Source organism: Salvelinus alpinus, chromosome 13 (assembly GCF_045679555.1).
Source record: "Salvelinus alpinus chromosome 13, SLU_Salpinus.1, whole genome shotgun sequence".
In the NCBI taxonomy this organism is placed as follows: Eukaryota; Metazoa; Chordata; class Actinopteri; order Salmoniformes; family Salmonidae; genus Salvelinus; species Salvelinus alpinus.
The window spans coordinates 41,949,283-41,970,919 of NC_092098.1; the positions used below are offsets into that span (position 1 = coordinate 41,949,283).

Genomic DNA, 21,637 nt, shown 5'->3' on the forward strand with positions numbered 1-21,637 from the left:
TATTTATTTTACCACATTCCCCGTGGGTCAGAAGTTTACATACATTCAATTAGTATTTGGTAGCATTGCCTTTAAATTGTTTAACTTGGGTCAAACGTTTTGGTTAGCCTTCCACAAGCTTCCCACAATAAGTTCTGTGAATTTTGGCCCATTCCCCCTGACAAAGCTGGTGTAACTGAGTCGGGTTGCCCACACATTTTCTATAGGATTGAGGTCAGGGCTTTGTGATGGCCACTCCAATACCTTGACTTTGTTGTCCTTAAGCCATTTTGCCACAACTTTGGAAGTATGCTTGGGGTCATTGTCCATTTGGAAGACCCATTTGCGACCAAGCTTTAACGTCCCAACTGATGTCGCTTCAATATATCTACATAATTTTCCTTCCTGGTGATGCCATCTATTTTGTGAAGTGCACCAGATCCTCCTGCAGCAAAGCACCCCCACAACATGCTGCCACCCTCGTGCTTCACGGTTGGGATGGTGTTCTTCGGCTTGCAAGCTTCCCCCTTTTCCCTCCAAACATAACAATGTTCATTATGGCCAAACAGTTCTATTTTTGTTTCATCAGACCAGAGGACATTTCTCCAAAAAGTACGATCTTTGTCCCCATGTGCAGTTGCAAACCGTAGTCTGGCTTTTTTATGGCGGTTTTGGAGCAGTGGCTTCTTCCTTGCTGAGCGGCCTTTCAGGTTATGTCGATATAGGACTCGTTTTACTGTGGATATAGATACTTTTGTGCCTGTTTCCTCCAGCATCTTCACAAGGTCCTTTGCTGTTGTTCTGGGATTGATTTGCACTTTTCACACCAAAGTACGTACATCTCCAGGACACAGAACACATCTCATATGACGGCTGCGTGGTACCATGGTGTTTATTTTTGCGTGGTCCCGTGGTGTTTATTCTTGCGTACTATTGTTTGTAGAGATGAATGTGGTACCTTCAGGCATTTGGAAATTGCTCGCAAGGATGAACCAGACTTGTGGAGATCTACAATTTTTTTTCTGAGGTCTTGGCTGATTTCTTTTGATTTTCTCATGATGTCAAACAAAGAGGCACTGAGTTTGAAGGGTGGCCTTAAAATACATCCACAGGTACACTACAATTGACTCAAATGATGTCAATTAGCCTATCAGAAGCTTCTAAAGCCATGACATTATTTTCTGCAATTTTCCAAGCTGATTAAAGGCACATTCAACTTAATGTATGTAAACTTCTGACCCACTGGAATTGTGATACAGTGAATTATAAGTGAAATAATCTGTCTGTAAACAATTGTTGGAAAAATTACTTGTGTCATGCACAAAGTAGATGTCCTTACCGACTTGCCAAGACTATAGTTTGTTAACAAGAAATTTGTGGAGTGGTTGAAAAGCGAGTTTTAATGACTCCAACCTAAGTGTATGTAAACTTCCGAATTCAACTGTATAGACATTCATTCTATACACACATCACAACTTCTGCTACAAGACTTATTATACTGCTCAATTCATACACTTGCCCCCAACCTTCCCCAATACAGGTGTAAATATTGGACCATAAATTGTGCATTCCTGTATTATAATAAATGCTAACATGTTTATTCTAATGTAATTTACTTTGTTTGTATTCTCATCTTTTATTGTTGCATTGTCGAGAAGGAACCTGCAAGTAGCATTTATTTGGACGATGTATACCATGTGTATCCTGTACATACAACTATGGAACCCTAACCTGTTCATCGGACGTGCTACCTATATGCCTTATAGAAATAGGACATGTTAATCACAAAACATAGCGTGACTGCAGAAAAGCTGTTGTTAATCTAGGGTGTCGACTGTGCTAACCAGAAGGTTGAGACAAGATGGAAAAATGCTGAATAACAAGAAAACAGGAACTGAGCAGTGTAGCCACCGACAACTTAGCTCACACTTCACAACAAACACTTCCGGATATCTGGATCCTGTGTGCTGTGAGGCTGGGACCAGCCTGGGCACCACCGATAGGCTAGCAAGTTTAAACCACGCTAAGCCTCTACTGTGACAGGCCAACTCTAAAGTTGGAACTACATCTGTCACAGTATAAAAGAAGATGTCTGTACTATTTCAGTCAGTTCTCTGCTTTACCCTGCGTGGTGATACAGTGAACCCGTATATACGAAAATTGCATTTACCATTTATCGCTTATGTTAAATAAAAATACTTAAAGTATATTCGGTGACTCTGAATCACATTTTATCCTGATACCAGATTCGATTGACGCAACCTTTAACACGGACCTGCTGTTTTCGACTCTCTACCGCTCCAGCTGTCTCTAACTCTGAATGCTTGGCTATGAAAAGCCAACTGACATTTACTCCTGAGGTGCTGACCTGTTGCACCCTCTACAACCACTGTGATTATTATTATTATTTGACCCTGCTGGTCATCTATGAACGTTCAAACGTTTTGGCCATATACTATTATAATCTCAACCCGACACAGCCAGAAGAGGACTGGCCACCCCTCAGAGCCTGGTTCCTCTTTAGGTTTCTTCCTAGGTTCTAGCCTTTCTAGGGAGTTTTTCCTAGCCACCGTGCTTCTACATCTGCATTGCTTGCTGTTTGGGGTTTTAGGCTGGGTTTCTGTATAGCACTTAGTGACATCGGCTGATGTTAAAAGGGCTTTATAAATACATTTACATTTACATTTAAGTCATTTAGCAGACGCTCTTATCCAGAGCGACTTACAAAAATACATTTGATTGATTGATTGGTTGAATACAATTTGAACTTCATTTTCTCATTTTTACCACGTCACTTTTTAGAATGTCAATATATAGCCTAATCATTGGACAAATGTAATTTCAGTAAGTATTTCCCGTTTTTGAAGTACCCATGCATAAATTACCCAATTTGTCAGTAAACAGGAAGTATTTTTTGTGTGAAGATGTCCGGGAAAGGATATGAAAGCCTCAAATTTCAAAACTCTGAAAACACTGTTGGTGCAATAGATTTGACATTTGCTGCAGAGCATAGCCATAGACATTTGTTGTTCTCGTTCGTGGCTACACAGTCTCCCATCTCTTTTCCCCATATGTGACTTCATTTCTGGCTTGTAAATTGTACTTTGATCTCATTCTCATTTAGGGCCAGTAAGTGCGCAATAGTGACAACTAAAATGCAAACTTCCCAATGGGAAATTGATCTCCATAGTATATTATGCAAACATAAGCATCCTTCTATTTTTATATTTTCATGTTGAGTAGTAATAGGCCTATCACTAACCCTGATCCTAGAGTGTGCATGCACGTATTGTTCCACCTCTAACCTGATTCAACAAGACCCTGACTATTTGAATCAGGTGTGTTTTAGTGCTGTGCTCTCCTAAAATTCTACAATGAAGAATGCATTCTCTACCTTAACAATTGTTTTAATTCCAAAAAACATGGCAAGCCATGGGTGAAAAGGCTTATTTAGGCCAGGGAAAGTCTATTTGAACCCAGTCTGTAATACCTACATGTTTCAACTAGACAACCATAGTCCCTGTGCCCAAGAATGCCAAGGTAACTTTCTAAATAATTATCACCCCGTAGCATGCACATTTGTAGTCATGAAATGCTTTGAAAGGCTGGTCATAGCTCACATCAACACCATCATTCCAGAAACCCTGGACCCACTCCAATTCACATACCGCCCCAACAGATCCACAGATGATGCAATCTCTATTGCACTCCACACCACCCTTTCACACCTGGACTAAAGGAACACCTACAGTATGTGAGAATGCTGTTCACTGACTACAGCTTGGGATTTAACACCATAGTGCCTTCTAAGCTCAGGACCCTGGGACTAAACACCTCCCTCTGCAACTGGTCCCTGGACTCTCTGACGAGCCACCCTAAGGTGGTGAAGGTAGGCAACAACACATCCACCACGCTGACCCTTAACATGGGGGCCCCTCAGGGGTGCGTGCTTAGTCCCCTCCTGTACTCCCTGTTCACCCACGATTGTGTGGCAGAGCACAACTCCAACATCATCATTAAGTTTGCCGACGACAAGACGGTGGTAGGCCGCTTGGTATGGCAACTGCTTGGCATCCGACCGTAAGGTGCTACAGATGGTAGTGCATATGGCACAGTACATACCTGGGGCCGAGCTCGCTGCCATCCAGGACCTCTAAACCAGGCGGTGTCAGAGGAAAGCCCTAAAAATTGTCAGACTCCAGCCACCGAAGTCATAGACTGTTCTCTCTGCGTTCTCTCTGCTACCGCACAGCAAGTGGTACCGGAACACCTAGTCTGGGACCAAAAGGCTCCTGAACAGCTTCTACCCCCAAGCCATAAGACTGCTGAACTGTAAATCAAATGTCTACCCTGATTATTTGCAGGACCCCCTTTTTATTTGCACTGACTTTCTTGCACTGGCTCTATGCACACTCACTGGACTCGACCCACACACTCACACATACTACACTGACACTCCAATACACACACACTATATATGCTCACACACCTTTAACACACATGCACATTTACGCCACACACTCTTTCACATACGCTGCTGCTACTCTCTTTATTATCTATCCTGATTGCCTAGTCACTTTTACCACTACCTACATGCACATATTACCTTGAATACCTCAACTATCTTGTACCCTTGCACATTGACTCAGTACTAGGACTCCTGTATATCATCTCCTTATTGTTATTTTATTGTGTTAGAATTTTTGGCTGACTTTTCTTACTTTATAACTCTGCATTGTTGGGAAAGGAAGGCTCATAAGTAAACACGTCACGGTAAAGTCCACCTGTTGTATTCAGCGCATGTGACAAATACAACTTGATTTGAATAGGCTCAAATGAACAGCAGCAATGGGCTACGTGGATGGGCGTTCAGATCAACGCGAAATCTGGCGCCACGTGAAAGAAAATAGTTCCCCATTCAAATCGTAGCCCCTTTAGCATGATCCAAAACTATCTCTGCCTCTGTTTCAGGAGTAAACTTCAGTAGTCGAATAGAAGCGGTGTGGCCTGAGGAGGGATGGTGATAGGATTTGACAAGCTTGCCCCACTACCCCATTCAGTCATCCATTGAAAGTAGTCCCCTTTGAATGAGGGGTGTACTCCGATTCTGTTGCAAAAGTTTCGTCTGTTGCAAAACGTTTTGCTACAGAAATCGTTTACTCCAAACTAAAAACCTTTTGCAACGAAAACGAGAGTTTCTATTGGATAAATTCAGGTAGGCCCGTCCCCGTTTAGGTCCATTTGCTCTGTTTGCTTCCGTTTGGTTGTTAAACGGTAAATGGTTTCCGTTGCGAGACGTAGGCCTAATGAATACACCCGGTGGTGCAATCATTATTCCAAAACGTTTTGCCACGGAAACCTTTTACTCCAAACGGAAATACCACGAGAGTTTCCATTGGACAAATGCATGTAAATCCCTCCCCGTTTCGTTCTGTTTGGTTCCTAGTGAATACACCCCTGGAAATTGTCCTGGTGTGTGCTGCTGTCTATTTCGCCCATTCGTGCACAGCCCGATTAGGGTGGCTAGATTGATACATGTGTGTATCACATTTTTACCATCGTTATATCTTATGTCTTCTATTTTTCATCACCGGCTTCTCATCGGAAACCAAACATCTAGCTTGGGAGAGAAGATTTGCAGTCTCGCCAAACAATGAGGTAAGGGCGTGGAAAATCTGATCTGTGCACTTGCCTGTTTTGTTTCGATATTCTATAATGTTACAATTTCGCGTTTGCAACCTTGATGTTAATTGTCATGATTATTTTTTTTATATAAAGGAACACATTGTAGCCTAACAATGGTAGAATTTCGCGTGTCATTTATTTTTTCTTCTCAATGACAATTCTCAACAAAAGAGGCTACGAACATGATTTATGGTTAGGCTATGCACATGTGGGGCATAGCATTAGCAAATAGTGTGAATGTAGACTACCGGTGTTTTATACCTATCTGATAAAACATGACCATACTCAGGCTGCTGCAGATGTAGGCCAATTTATCATATTTAGACGACTGGTTGTAGCCCGCCCCATACAGTGTAGCCTATCTCAAGGGAAAAATATTTGCAATGTCACATTTTCTCCAGTAGCCTAGATTATCTCTCTTTCAGCCTAGTTATGGTCCAAACGTAAGCTTCTTATTATACAAAATTCTGATTAAAAACAACTCGCTGTGGCACTTTGCTAACTCAACTTCTTGAAGATGTTGACACTGAGAAGACACTATGGCCTTGATAATAGGATGTAGGCCAGAGATCATCAACTAGCTCTTGATCATTCATGACTCTCCGTTCCATTACATTACACATATGAGTCATTGGACGAAGGCATTTTCTTTAGGGGGGAGTTTTAAGAGTCGCGACGCTCGGTCTGAACATTAACACACATCGCTTGAGGTATGGTTTTGGAAGCATAAGGACCGTATCTTTCAATAAATCATTTTCGAAAACAAAAGGTTACCTTGATACACACCTTTTTATAGAGTCAGGTTTCCCACACTGCAATATTTTCATGTTTAAAGCGCTTGTTTACGGAAAACAGACGACTACCTGTGCAATTAGCTACCTGCATCCCTGAACTCCTGTGGGTAAACTGTGTAAATAGAATTGACTCCACAAACGTGTTGTCACTGAGAAATACTGTCGGCTGAAACTGTGTTAAAATCGGTTAAAACCGTGTACAGTAAGTGTGTCTTTTGCATTTGTGAAATTATTTTGATGTTATTTGAAAGTAGATGGATTTGTTTATATATCCGTACCACAATTGAGAATCGGGTCACGTTTAGATGGTGTATTTTGGCTGTTTTGGCTTCCTGAGAGCCAATTCGCCGCTTTAACAGAACATGTAATGTCCTTGAACTAAGAAGTATCGTTAGGCACATTTAGTCCAATATTGGGTTAATCATCAACTAGATTCAGCCGCAGGTAGATTTTTTTTCTTTTCTTGAGTGGATGGTCAGGGGCCAGAACATAATTACAAATAACTTGTACACTGCAAGAAGCCCAAACAAATATAATATTTGACTAAAACATAATCCTTTCAAACCTTGCTTACATTTGTATACAATCACCTTTGTCTCTCTGTTCTGCATGGGAATACTTTGGAACAGATTTCCTAAATTAAATTCACTTTGAACCAGGGAGGTCACTAGGGCCTGGCTTTCGAGGCTTTAGCCCAAAATAATTTTGGGTCAGCCCTGAATCTTTGGCGCTGCTGCTATGGTGTACATTTTTTTGATTGCGCCGCTTAGTTCATTGAGCTATGGTTCTGTGAAACTCCTAAATTCATCCAACCTTTATAATCCGCCACTTTTCAGAATGGTGCCATGTATAGCAAGATCACTTAATGATTCATTAGTATTCTACATAACAAACCGATTATAATAGCATGATAAGGTTCGGCTACTCTTATACTAAAAACACCATGTAATTTCTTGTTCTGAAATGTTGAATATGCTTTGATTGAAACAGAATACAGGTGGCTGTGTTAAACTCCATCTTCTCTAATATTCAATAAAACCGTAGTTAGGCTGATTAGCCTACATCATTCAAGAGGATCGAAATGCATATTTCCATGAAATTAATTGGGATCAAATGGTTGGCATACATGCAGCATGGATGTTTCACCTGTACAACTTGAAGAATAATCATTCAAGATTGACAGTGATCATTTATAATAAGGTAGGCCTAATTTTGTGTTTTAGGATTTAAAAAATATAACATTTTCATTGTGCCACGTGTGGACTTAGGCAATCATGCAATTTGGATGATGCATTGTATGTATATTCAAAAATGATTTTATTCAATGGGCTACATGTCGGGACCAACATTCATTCAGAAATGATGACGTAATAATAATAAATAATTGTGCTCTGGTAGGCTATCTAAACAAACAGCACTTCACCACTGGTTATAATAAATGTCAATAATAATAAATGTAAAACAATTGCCATGTGTGGTCAACTGATAATTCCAGCACTGTTTTGATTGGGACAGTATCATTGCACTACTTTGGGACAAGCATGGGAACTCTACTTGATAAATAAATCAATGTCAGATTTGTTTTCACTTCATTGCCGTTTGGATATTTGGTTAGAATTAGGCTGGGAAATCTTAGCTGAGGTGAGTGATCATTAGTCAAACAATTATAAGCAATGCAGATATTCTCTACACACACATTACGCCTATAGCTACTTAATGAGCTTCCCTGATTTCCTTTTCTGATGCATTTCAGTCACTTAGCCTACTTATGCAAATACACATTTTGACACTTTTCCCATACACTATTCAAGTCATTTGACATCTTTGTAGGCTAGGCTACTTGCTCATAGATCATTTAAAATATGATTGTAACAAGACAACCGACTAAATAACCTCCACATGGGGTTACTGACCACAATCCATTGAATTAATAATAATAAGTGTTGATTATTTGGCCTTGTGGAAAATTGCTGTAGATTGTGTTTTGTCACATTGCGAGCGCATAGCCCTACAGTCGGGAATCCCGCAATTGGGCAGCCCGCGTAGCAAATATCAAACATGCTGATTGTTGAGATGTGGCTGTCAGTGAACAGCAGGCAGCCGCTAAAAGGTCTTTTGCAATATTTCAAAATACAATTGCGGGAAAAAACTGTTTGGATATGTGAGTGCCAATGGAAAGTTGGTGGACTAATTTCCTCCTCATATTGTGTCCACTCTTTTTATAGGCCTATGCTATTGGTTGCACTTAAGAAATGGGTCATTCATTTTATTGATCTTAGTATGTCAGAGTAGCTTGTAATTTTGGTCATTTGTGTGGTATAAAAGATAATATTGTAATGTAAAATGATGTCAAATTGCAGGAAATTATTTTAGAAAAGGCTATTTTTTTCTGGGACCTGCAAACCAACCCCTCAGCCCCCGGTCTTCAGGACTGATCCACAAATGTTATGAAACTCTGGTGACGGCCCTGCTCGGAGCTGATTTGCTTTTATAAAAACATATTTTAATTTTTTAGCTCTGAAAACTTGGGGTGACAAATAAAATCGACCGCAGGCCGCCCGTTGGGGTACCCTGATGTAGGCTATGATAACATCATAATGCAAGTGTGTAGGATTACTGCAGGGTATGTGCAATTGCTTTTCTTACACTTAAAGTATTTCTTCACAACGGGAGAGACAAAATGCATTTGCGTTGTTATACAGAAAGGAAATGGACGTGTCACTGTGCAGTGTGCACCTATCCAAGCCAGAGTGAGTGAGGTGAGTGTGTGTCTCCCCCATAAGGTTGGACCTCAGAGGTCAGGTCATCCTTTAGAGTTCATTACTATCCCAGCAGCTGTGGTGTAATGGTGTGAGCAGAGACCCTCTCTCAGCCAGCTATAGAGGATGAATGCAGAAGCCTAATCCCTGAGGTATCAGCGGAGAAGGCCCCAAAGCTCCCCACCAGAGTGGGAATCAGGTTCCATTAACACTCATCCTTGATTACATGACATCATGTGCAGACTAATGTCATAACCCCCAGGAAATGCTGCCAGTAAATGAAATTCAACCTGATGGACATGTCAATAGATAAAGTAGTGGATGGATGATAACTCTGTCTGAGAAGCAGGTATCTTGTGATAGGGACAGTTTCCTGGATACAGATGAAGCCTAGTCCAGGACTAAGCTTAAACAGCGTCCAGGAAACAGTCCCAAATGTCAGATTTAGTCAACCATCTATCTACTGATGTAAAGTTCGCATCTTCTGTTTTCAAGAGAGGGGAAGAAACCTAAAAGGAAGTACAAAGGGTGAAACAGAGGCTGAGAGAAGAACTCATGCTAATGTGTAAATGTTAAAGTTACGTTACTTACAATATAGTAAACTATCCCATATGACTCAAAGATCACTTTGCCATTTAATAAAGGCTTCATCAACTTGACTTAAGGGGATGTATGGAGAACAGACAGATGGGAAAAGATGAGGAACACAAGGCTGATTGTGAGAGATGTCAACACATTAACTTCACTTATTGCTGCAGAGTCTTTCAGTGTGTGGCTGTCAATGAGGTGACCGTGGTTAGTCACACACATTAAAAATAGCTGTCACTCATGCCTCTCCTCGGGACTGATGGCTCTCTCTCTCACCCGCACAGACACCTCTGCAGTACAACAGACACAGTCTCTCATGCCACTATACACTATTATGGACACACAAGCACACAAAGGGTGGGGGACATTTCTGTCAGAGTTGATACCACGTTTCCAGTTATTTCTGAAGTCACTAGCCAGGGCTTGAAGGTGTGAGGCGCTTGAATTCAGTCTTTCTATTTTTAAATACATCTTGGTTCTCTATTTCTGCCTATGTGTATGAGTGTCTCGGTGCCTTCGGTTTTTATGTTATTATAGTGATAGCCTTTATATTGGTAGCTTGCTAGGTGAAAAGACACTAGTCTATTACTCGCTATCCGTTATAGGTATATACAGAAAGCCTGTCTTTCTTGAATTGTAAAATAAGGTTGAAGGTGGAGCTGTGAGTGTTTGTATAATGTTCTATAGGTTGGAATATTCTGTGTCTGTCTGACTTCACTCTGAAAACAAATAAATACATACAGTCTGTGGCTGAAACACTGTCACACCCAGGCCACATTCATTGTTGTCCATAGGAGTTGGCTATACAGCACCAACAGACCAGTGACTTGGCTAGAGTGAGTCAGGGTGTGAGTTGGCTCATTCAATGCTAGCTATGGTTCCTTTTTTTGGGGTGAGCCTCAATACTCAGAAGTGGCTTAATCTCCTTGTCTCCTCTCCTTATTCTGCACCGATCTGAAAGTATTGAAGAGGAGTAAATGCAATATGATGGATGCTCTGCCAGGGTTGTGTTCAGTACGCCACGCAGCAGGAGACATTTAAAAAATGTTTTGCAATAGAAAACTCAAATGAGAACTTCTTATTGGATATATCCAGGTAGTCTATCTCTGTTTCAGTCTACTTTCTTCTGTTTAGTGCTTAAAAAACACAAACCAGGTATTTCTAATCCAGATTTCTGAAATGCAGATGAAAGGAAGGAGCTAATGAAAGGAAACCTCTTTAAACTATTAGAAACTATCTTGGAAACCTCTACAAATGTATTATATCATGAGATCTTTGACTCACCCTTTTAGAGGAACGATGGTGGCCAGCTGGTTTCTGTTACCTCAGTGCTACAACTAATGACAACCATACACATCAATCATACTATTTTATGACACCTTTATATAACCCACCTTCTATATCCCCACTTGTAATATAAATATATATTTATTTGAAAGCAATTTTGGTGCATTGTATTAACTTTGGTTTATTACAAACTATAGTCTAGGGGAACCACTGTAGTTGTCAGTATCAAGGTTATTAGGTTACAATGGCTTTGTTCATTTCTATGGTCTATTGATGACGTTTATGACTAAAGTGCATGGAGATGGAATTTCCTTAGTCTAGAGGCAGGCATATGACTATCCGGTGTATGACATTGAACAAAACAACAACTCAATATTAGGAAGGTGTTCTTAATGTTTGGTTTACTCAGTGTGTTTGTTTTATATATTTAAGAGCTGATTATAAGAGCTGATGCTAATCCAGTGTGTTTGAAAGCATTCCCCAGTGAACAAGGCACTGGAGTGAAATGTCCCCTAGTAGGTACAGATCTAGGATCAGATCTGGACCTAACCTTAACCATCAGTGGGGAAAATGCAAAACTGACTCAAGATCAGCATCTAGGGCAACTTCACCCGAATGCTCACCCAGTGTGTTTGATAGCATTCATTCCCCTAGTGAGCAGGAAGTTGCAGTGGCACCAACACTGAATTTGTGTCTACACTCCACTCATCGCATGTCTCATTCTGTAGCCGCTCCATCAATTATTTTCACACCTCTACCACCATCTGGCAATGTCTGTCTGTGTCTGTCTCTGTCAACTAGTGTCTGACTGTGCGCACGTGAATGTGTACTTCCTGTCTAAGCTTAGACACGAAGACGAGAGCGTGTGAAAATGATGATAATATTATGACCTCTCAGTAGCATACAGCACATTTGGCCTTGGATATGTACTGAGCAGAATGCTAAATCTGTCAGTACTCGTAGATCAAGTCAACACTGTAGTTGAGTCAGGCTCTCTGATTTAGGGTCTTTGTATTTTAGGGTACATTGAGAGAACTGAAAGTAAGCCCTAAACACACTTGTCGCTATTCTTAGACACGTTCAATAACTTTAGTGGCTCTGCTATTGTATGTGGGTGTTTCAATTACCTGTGTGTCTTTGTTTGTGTGTCTCTGTCAGACTTTCTATGCAGCACTGGTGTGTGTGTAGTGTGTTTGTGTGTGACCTGTGTTTGCTGTCACTGCTGCAGGGCTGGACACACACACACAGTGTCCACAAGCACCATGGGTTCTGTAAACAAACTCAACCCCAGATACAGAACAACTCCTATAAACCGAGAGAGGTGGAGGGAGGGAGGGAGATGTGGGTGAAGACAGGGAAAATGGGTTGAGTTGAAAGGCACACACACACGTGAGGAACAGGAATTTGCACTGCCTTTAGGTAGACCTGAGCATCAAATACTGTTTTTAGTCTTCAACCCTTTCATATCTGACTGCATATTACAGTTGCATACTCTTGTCACCTTGTTCTTTTTCAGATAGCCTTTTAGGTTAAAGGGTGTCTCCGAAACAGTTATGCAGTCATGTCATGATTTTTCATTAAAGAACCTGCAGAATTTAGGTTGTCATAACTTTTTTTGTTTATCACTTTACTCAATCAAATGCGTGTCAGATAATGTAGCATAATAGATGGCAGAAAGTCTCTGCCTAATTGAGGTAGATTGAAATAAGATTAAATCCCACCACCTCGGAACATAATGCCTTGTGTGTGCATGCCTTTTGGGTGTTTTTTGGGGGGGGTGCATATCCTGGTGTGCATTTGACGTTTGCACCTTTGTGCCTGTGTGTTTACAGTGTGTATGCCTGTGTGTTTGCAGTATGTGTGTTTGCAGTGTGTATGTTTACAGTGTGTATGCCTGTGTGTTTGCAGTGTGTATGTTTACAGTGTGTATGCCTGTGTGTTTGCAGTATGTGTGTTTTTAGTGTGTATGTTTACATTGTGTATGCCTGTGTTTGCAGTATGTGTGCTTGCAGTATGTGTGTTTGCAGTGTGTATGCCTGTATGTTTACAGTGTGTATGCCTGTGTGTATGTTTACAGTGTGTATGTTTACAGTGTGTATGCCTGTGTGTTTGCAGTGTGTATGTTTACAGTGTGTATGCCTGTGTGTATGTTTACAGTGTGTATGTTTACAGTGTGTATGCCTGTGTGTATGTTTACAGTGTGTATGCCTGTCTGTTTGCAGTGTGTGTGTTTACAGTGTGTATGTTTACAGTGTGTATGCCTGTGTGTATGTTTACAGTGTGTATGCCTGTGTGTATGTTTACAGTGTGTATGCCTGTGTGTTTGCAGTGTGTATGTTTACAGTGTGTATGCCTGTGTGTTTGCAGTGTGTATGTTTGCAGTGTGTGTGTTTACAGTGTGTATGCCTGTGTGTTTGCAGTATGTGTGTTTGCAGTGTGTATGCCTGTGTGCTTGCAGTATGTGTGTATGCCTGTGTGTATGCCTGTGTGTTTGCAGTGTGTTTGCAGTGTGTATGTTTGCAGTGTGTATGTTTACAGTGTGTATGCCTGTGTGTGTTTGCAGTGTGTGTGTTTACAGTGTGTATGCCTGTGTGTATATGCCTGTGTGTTTGCAGTATGTGTGTTTGCAGTGTGTATGTTTGCAGTGTGTGTGCCTGTGTCTTTGCAGTGTGTATGCCTGTGTGTTTGCAGTGTGGATACCTGTGTGTTTACAGTGTGTCGATGCTAGGCAAGCCAAGGGCACTGAGCCAGACCATATTAGGCAGCAGTTTGTGAGAGCAGGAAGTGTTCAGGGGTCGGATTCCCCGGGTCAGGAAGTCAGGGATTGTTTCACGTCTCACACTGCCGAGGAGGAGGAAGTAGCTGAGACTTTCTCACACGCGTTACTGTGGCGACGCCGCGTGTGACCTTGCATGGTAGCAGAGTCTGAGAAAGAGAATCCACAAAGGCACACTCTGAAAGAGATTATCCAATACATTTGTATACTTGTTATCCAGTAGTTGTTAGTAGAGGTCTTCGTGGACTATACCCGAAGATCCGATCTGGAACCCGAGCGGGTCCGGTTCAAGAGTTCTAAATAATGTCACGGGTCGGACCTGATATGATTGTCACGGTTCTCGGGTATGTGTAATTTTAACTGACTTGTCCTGAAGGACCTGTACAGATACGTACGTGACTGATACAGTTGTGAGGGAGAGAGAGAAGTTGTATAATTGATGATGCTGCTCTTGCTTTTCATGAGAGTGGCACGTGTAGCTTGTTTATGTTGGCCAATCATAAGTCATCAAAGCAGCAATAGGCTACAGTAATAGAGCATCAAGTTAGGAGATGCCTAATCAATGGAAAATTTAATTAAAAGTTAAAGTAGAAGGATAGGCTACAATGAACAAGAGCCAACAGGTAGGCTGCTACTTAATATTCTGAATGGAGTTGTTGTTTGTAACTGTAGGGCGAGAAACCGCATGCTGCTTCAATTAGTCTAGCTAGCTAGCATAACTAGCTTCTCCCGATTTTGATGCAGTCAAGACCGGTACTATGTAATCATATTGGATGACAAATAACCTAGCTACTGTATGGCAGCTATTAGTCTACTAAAGCGTGAGTCGGCTTGGTTGGTTGCTGTATCATCTCTCCTGCCGTCCTCCCTGCTCACCGTGTCACTCGCTCACACTCACAGTAGCCTACACACATAGCATGGCCCCTCACCTCTCTCTACCTCCTCTCCCTCAAGCTTTATCAGCTCCGGTTAATTAAGTTGCCTAAAAATTCAGCTGCTTCCCTCACTCAGATAGACCAGGTCTATACGGAATGGATTTAGTTGTCCTCGGGTCCGTTAGGAACGGGTTTCCTATATTTAATTTATGCATATTGGGTCCGGGTGGGAAAGCCCCAGGTACATTTGGGAACATGTCAACATTTTTGGACTAGAGGTCAAGGCCTCTAGTTCTTAGGGCTGGGACGATACCAGTATTGCGATATTCGTTTGTATCGTGGCAAGGAAACAAAACACAGAGGATTGAACTTATTTAGGAAAACCATTATGTTGTCATCCAGAGTCACGTATTTATTTCCCAAGCTATAGCACACCATATTTTACATACAGCAGGTTTTTAAAGGTCCATTGTATAAATATCGCGATACTGGTATTGTCCCGGGCATAGTAGTTCTCAAAGTAGTGCTCATGAGCCAAAAGTGGTCCCTGGAAATTGCCTACTCTCTCACATACACTACACACATATATATATCACACACACAGAAGTATCTGGACACCCCTTCAAAATAATAAATAAATAAAAATGTATTTCACCTTCATTTAACCAGGTAGGCCAGTTGAGAACAAGTTCTCATTTACAACTGCAACCTGTCCAAGATAAAGCAAAGCAGTGCGACTAAAACAACAACACAGACTTACACATGGGATAAACAAACGTACAGTCAATAACACAACAGAAATATCTATATACAGTGTGTGCAGATGTAGTAAGATTAGGGAGGTAAGGCAATAAATTGGCCATAGTGGTGAAATAATTACAATTTAGCATTAACACTGGAGTGATAGATGTGCAGATGATGATGTGCAAGTAGAGATACTGGGGAGCAAAAATAAATAACAATATGGGGATGAGGTAGTTGGGTGGGCTATTTACAGATGGGCTGTGTACAGGTGCAGTGAGCTGCTCTGACAGCTGATGCTTAAAGTTAGTGAGGGAGATATGAGTCTCCAGCTTCAGTGATTTTTGCAATTCTTTCCAGTCATTGGCAGCAGAGATGAGTGGATTCAGTTATTTCAGCCACACCAGTTGCTGACACGTGTATAAAATCGAGCGCACAGCCATGCAATCTTCATAGACAAACATTGGCAGTAGAATGGCTCGTACTGAAGAGCTCAGTGACTTTCAACGTGGCACCATCATAGAATAGCACCTTTTTGGGTTTGGGTTTGGCGGATGCCAGGAGAACGCTACCTGCCCCAATGCATAGTGCCAACTGTAAAGTTTGGTGGAGGAGGACTAATGGTCTGGGGCTGTTTTTCATGGTTCGGGCTAGATCCCTAAATTCCAGTGAAGGGAAATCTTAATGCTACAGCATACAATGACATTCTAGGTGATTCTTTGCTTCCAACTTTGTGTCAACAGTTTGGGGAAGGCACTTTCCTGTTTCAGCATGACAATGCCCCTGTGCACAAAGCTAGGTCCTTACAGAAATGGTTTGTCGAGATCAGTGTGGAAGAACTTGACCGGTCTGCACAGAGCCCTGACCTCAACTGAAGAGATGGCGCAGAAGAACATGGATGATGTTTTACATTCTCCCAAACAATTATGCTATTTTTTTAACTTATTGTGTGCATAATGTTGCTGCTACTGTCTCTTATGACTGAAAATAACTTCTGGACATCAGAAAAGCGATTTATGCACTGCGGACAGGAATACACTTTTTCCTTTTAATGAGTCCGACAAGAAGGATATCCTGCTTTCACTGGAACAGGCCCAGATGCACACCTTTTGCTTGAAGAAAAGACGCCGGAAAAGGGGACTCAGATCGAGGATCTTTCTTAGAATCCGGAGGCGAGCAAGTACTCCCAATGCCTTCCATTCTTCTTGCTAACATGCAATCATTGGAAAATAAAATTGATAACCTACTATTAAGATTATCCTACCAACGGGACATTAAAAACTGTAACATCTTATGTTTCACCGAGACGTGGCTAACGAAGAGACGGACAACATAGAGCTAGCAGGATTTTCCATGCACCGGCAGAACAGAGACGCTATCTCTGGTAAGACGAGGGGTGGGGGTCTGTGTCTTTTTGTCAATAACAGCTGGTGCTCGATGACTAATATTAAGGAAGTCTCAAGGTATTGCTTGCCTGAGGTAGAGTACCTTATGATAAGCTGAAGACCACATTATCTACCAAGAAAGTTCTCATCTGTATTATTCGTAGCCGTCTATTTACCACCACAAAACGAAGCTGGCACTAAGACCGCTCTCAAAAAACTCTATAAGACCATAAGCAAAGAATAAAATGCTCGCTCCTAGTGGCCAGGGACTTTAATGCAGGAAAACTTAAATCAGTTTTACCAATTTTCTATCAGCATGTTAAATGTGCAACCAAAGGGAAAACAACTCTGGACCACCTTTACTCCACACACAGATACATACAAAGTTCTCCCCCGCCTTCCATTTTTGACAAATCTGACCATAATTCTGTCCTCCTGAATCCTGCTTAAAAGCAAAAACTAAAGCAGGAAGTACCAGTGACTCGCTCAGTACGGAAGTGGTCAGATGACGCGGATGCTACAATACAGGACTGGTTTGCTAGCACAGACTGGAATATGTTCCGGGATTCTGGACTTCCTGACGGGCCGCCCCCAGGTAAGAGTAGGCAACTGCCACGCTGATCCTTAACACTGGGGCCCCTCAGGGGTGTGTACTTAGTCCCCTCCTGTATTCCCTGCTCACCCACGACTGCGTGGCCAAACACGACTCCAACACCATCATTAAGTTTGCTGATGACACAACAGTGGTAGGCCTAATCACAGACAACGATGAGACGGCCTATAGGGAGGGGTTCAGAGAACTGGCAGTGTGGTGCCAGGACAACAACCTCCCCTTCAGTGTGAGCAAGACAAAGGAGCTGATCGTGGACTACAGGCAAAGGCGGGCCGAACAGGCCCCTGTTAACATTGACGGGGCTGTAGTGGGTCGGGAGTTTAAGTTCCTTGGTGTCCACATCACCAACAAACTATCATGGTCCAAACATACCAAGACAGTCGTGAAGAGGGCACGACAAAACCTTTTCCACCTCAGCAGACTGAAAAGATTTGGCATGGGTCCCCAGATCCTCAAAAAGATATACAGCTGCGCCATCGAGAGCATCCTGACCGGTTGCATCACCGCCTGGTATGGCAACTGCTCGGCATCTGACCGTAAGGCACTACAGAGGGTAGTGTGAATGGTCCAGTACATCACTGGGGCCAAGCTTCCTGCCATCCAGGACCTATATAATAGGTGGTGTCAGAGGAAAGCCCATAAAATTGTGAGACTCCATCCAGTCACCCAAGTTATAGACTGTTTTCTCTGCTACCGCACGGCAAGCGGTACCGGAGTGCCAAGTCTAGGACCAAAAGGCTCCTCAACAGCTTCTACCCCCAAGCCATTAGACCGCTGAACAAATCATAAAAATCGTCACTGCTACTCGCTGTTTGTTTGTTACCTATGCATAGTCACTTCGCCCTCACCTACATGTACAGATTACCTCAACTAGCCGGTACCGGTGCCCCCTGTATATAGCCTCGTTATTCTTATCGTGTTACTTTTTATTATTACTTTTTATTTTAGCCTACTTGGTAAATATCTTCTTCTTGAACTGCACTGTTGGTTAAGGGCTTGCAAGTAAGTATTTCATGGTAAAGTCTACACTTCTTGTATTCGGCGCATGTGGCAAATAAAGTTTGATTTGATTGGAACTCCATCAAACACCTTTGGGATTAACGCCAACTGCGAGCCAGGCCTAATCGCCCAACATCAGTGCCTGACCTCACTAATGCTCTTGTGGCTGAATGGAAGCAATGTTGCAACATCTAGTGGAAAGCCTTCCCAGAAGAGTGGAGGCTGTTACAGCAGCAGGACCTCAAACTGGGGTGAAGGTTCACCTTCCAACAGGACAACGACCCTAAGGACACAGTCAAGACAACGCAGGAGTGGTTTCGGGACAAGTCTCTATTTCCTTGTGTCCCAGCCAGAGCCTGGACTTGAACCCGATCTAACATCTCTGGAGAGACCTGAAAATAGCTGTGCAGAATGGGAGTAACTCCCCAAATACAGGTGTGCAAAGCTTGTAGCGTCATACCCAAGAAGACTCGAGGCGGTATTCGCTGCCAAAGGTGCTTCAACAAGGTACTGAGTAAATAGCCTGAATACTTATGCATGTGTAATATTTCAGTTCTTTTTATTTTATAAATTTGCACTCATTTCTAAAAAACAGTTTTTGCTTTGTCATTATGGGGTATTATGTGTAGATTGATAAGGAGTGTTTTTTGTTTTTAATCAATTTTAGAATAAGGCTGTAACGTAACAAAATGTGGAAAAAGTCAAGGGTTCTGCATACTTTCCAAATGCGATGTATGTGTAACATGTCATTGTTCTCTTCTCTCGCTGTGTTGCGTGTGCATCTTTCTAGCGGTCACTCAAATTGATAGGGGCCTGGCCCACGTGGGGGAAAATGTCGCAGCACAGCTTCCAGAAAAACAGTGCTAAAAAGTCGCTCGTGACCGTATCTGTTTACTGTAAAACATTGCTTCGTAAGCTCTTTTAGGCATCCTGAAGTTCCTCATCTTGCTCTTACTGCCATAAAGCAACATCGACAACAAAGCAATGTCCACAACAGTGAAGAAATGGGCTCTCTCATTATTTCCTTGTTGGAGATGACTGAATTAACTCCTTCCCTCTCTCTCCTCCATCTCTTTCTTCCCCTCCACACACTCCCTGTTTCTATCCCTCTTCATCTCTCCTCTTCCTTCATCTCTTTCTCTCTGCCACCCTTTCCCTGTTTATCTCTCTCTCTGTCCCTCTTCTCTACCTGTCTATTCCTTTCCCTCTCTCCTCCATCTTTCTCTCTGCCCCCCCCCCCCTTTTTCTCTCTCAGTGAGTCCAGTATCTGCCAGGCGCGGGCCACGGTCATGCTGTACGATGATGCTAACAAGCGCTGGGTGCCAGCAGGCACAGGGGGCCAGGCCTTCAGCAGGGTCCAGATCTACCACAACCCCGTGGCCAACACATTCCGAGTGGTGGGACGCAAGATTCAGGCCGACCAGCAGGTAACTAGTGTACACACACACACACCATTAACAGAGAAATTCCTAGGAGGCACTGTCAGATATTCGATTGAGCAAAAAAGCTGTTTTGTTTTACATTTTTTTAAGCTTTCACGTCTTTCATCAAGTATTTCTGTCTGACTTCTCACTAATCAAACTACTGCGCACAGATGTCAATTCAACATCTTTTCCACGTTGGTTCAACATCATTTAATTGAAATTATGTGGAAACAACGTTGATTCAACCAGTGGATGCCCAAGATCAAACACATTTTACTGTATATACTGTATATACACAGTGCCTTCAGAAAGTATTAACACCCCTTGACTTTTTCCACATTTTGTTGTGTTACAGCCTGAATTTATAATGGATTATATTGAGATTTTTTTTGTCACTACGCGTAATACCCCATAATGTCAAAGTGGAATTATGTTTTCAAGTTTTTTACAAATTAATTTAAAATGAAAATCTGTGATGTCTTGAATCAATAAGTATTCAACCCCTTTGTTATGGCAAGTCAAAATAAGTTCAGGAGTAAAAATTTGCTTAACAAATCACATAAGTTACATGGACTCTGTCTGCAATAATTTGTTTTTAACATAATTTGGAAATGACTACCTCATCTCTGTACCACACATACAATCATCTGTAAGGTCCCTCAGTCAAGCAGAGAATTACAAGCATTAATTCAACCACAAAGATCAGGGAGGTCTTCCAATGCCTAACAAATAAGGGCACTGAATATCCCTTTGAGCATTGAGTTATTAATTGCACTTTGGGTGGTGGTATCAATACACCCAGTCACTACAAAGATACAGGCTTCCTTCCTAACTCACTTGCCGGAGAGGAAGGAAACGGCTCAGGGATTTCACCATGAGGCCAATGGTGACTTTAAAACAGTTACAGAGTTTAATGGCTGTGATAGGAGGAAACTGAAGTTGGACCAACAACATTGTAGTTATGCCACAATAGTTGCCTAATTGACAGAGTGAAAAGAAGGAAGCCTGTACAAAATAAAAATATTCCAAAACATGCATCCTGTTTGCAACTAAAGCAAAGCACTTTTTGTCCTGAATGCGAAGTGTTATATTTGGGGCAAATTCAATACAACACTTTATTCAGTACCACTCTCCATATTTTCAAGCATAGTGGTGGCTGCATCATGTTTTGGGTGTGCTTGTAATCGTTAAGGACTGGGGAGTTTTTCAGGTTAAAAAAGTAACAGAATGGAGCTGAGCACAGGCAAAATCCTAGTCGGCAAGCCTGGTTGTCTGCTTTCCACCAGAGACTGGGAGATGATTTCACCATTCAGCAGGACAATAACCTAAAACACAAGGCCAAGTCTACACTGGAGTTGCTTACCAAGAAGACAGTGAATGTTCCTGAGTGACCTGGTTACAGTTTTGACTTAAATCTGCTTGAAAATCTATGGCAATACCTGAAAATGGTTGTCTAGCAATTTTCAACAACAAATCTGACAGAGCTTGAATAATTTGGAAAAGAATAATGGGCAAATGTTGCACAATCCAGGTGTGAAAAGCTGTTAGACTTACCCAGAAAGACACAGCTGTAATCGCTGCAAAAGTTGATAATAACATGTATTGACTCAGGGTGTTGAATATATTCATGTTTTTTTAATGAATGTTTTACAAATGTTTGAATTTTTCTTGCACTTTGACATTACAGAGTATTTTGTGTAGATCATTGACAAAGAATGACAATTAAATCAAT

The 21,637-nt window shown here is 41.9% G+C and overlaps 1 protein-coding gene across 2 annotated transcripts in view; it reads left to right on the forward strand.

Moving 5' to 3' along the window:
* Positions 1–5,388: 5,388 nt before the first annotated feature.
* Positions 5,389–21,637, forward strand: part of LOC139537718 (vasodilator-stimulated phosphoprotein-like) — a 54,324-nt gene continuing 38,075 nt past the window's right edge. The window contains exons 1-2 of one of the 2 annotated variants that reach the window (XM_071339343.1): positions 5,389–5,637; positions 19,737–19,908. In XM_071339343.1, the coding sequence (XP_071195444.1) occupies positions 5,633–5,637; positions 19,737–19,908 (177 nt within the window). In that variant the 5' untranslated portion in view covers positions 5,389–5,632. The remainder of the gene's footprint in view (positions 5,638–19,736; positions 19,909–21,637) is intronic. The other variant, XM_071339344.1, reaches the window with a different exon arrangement.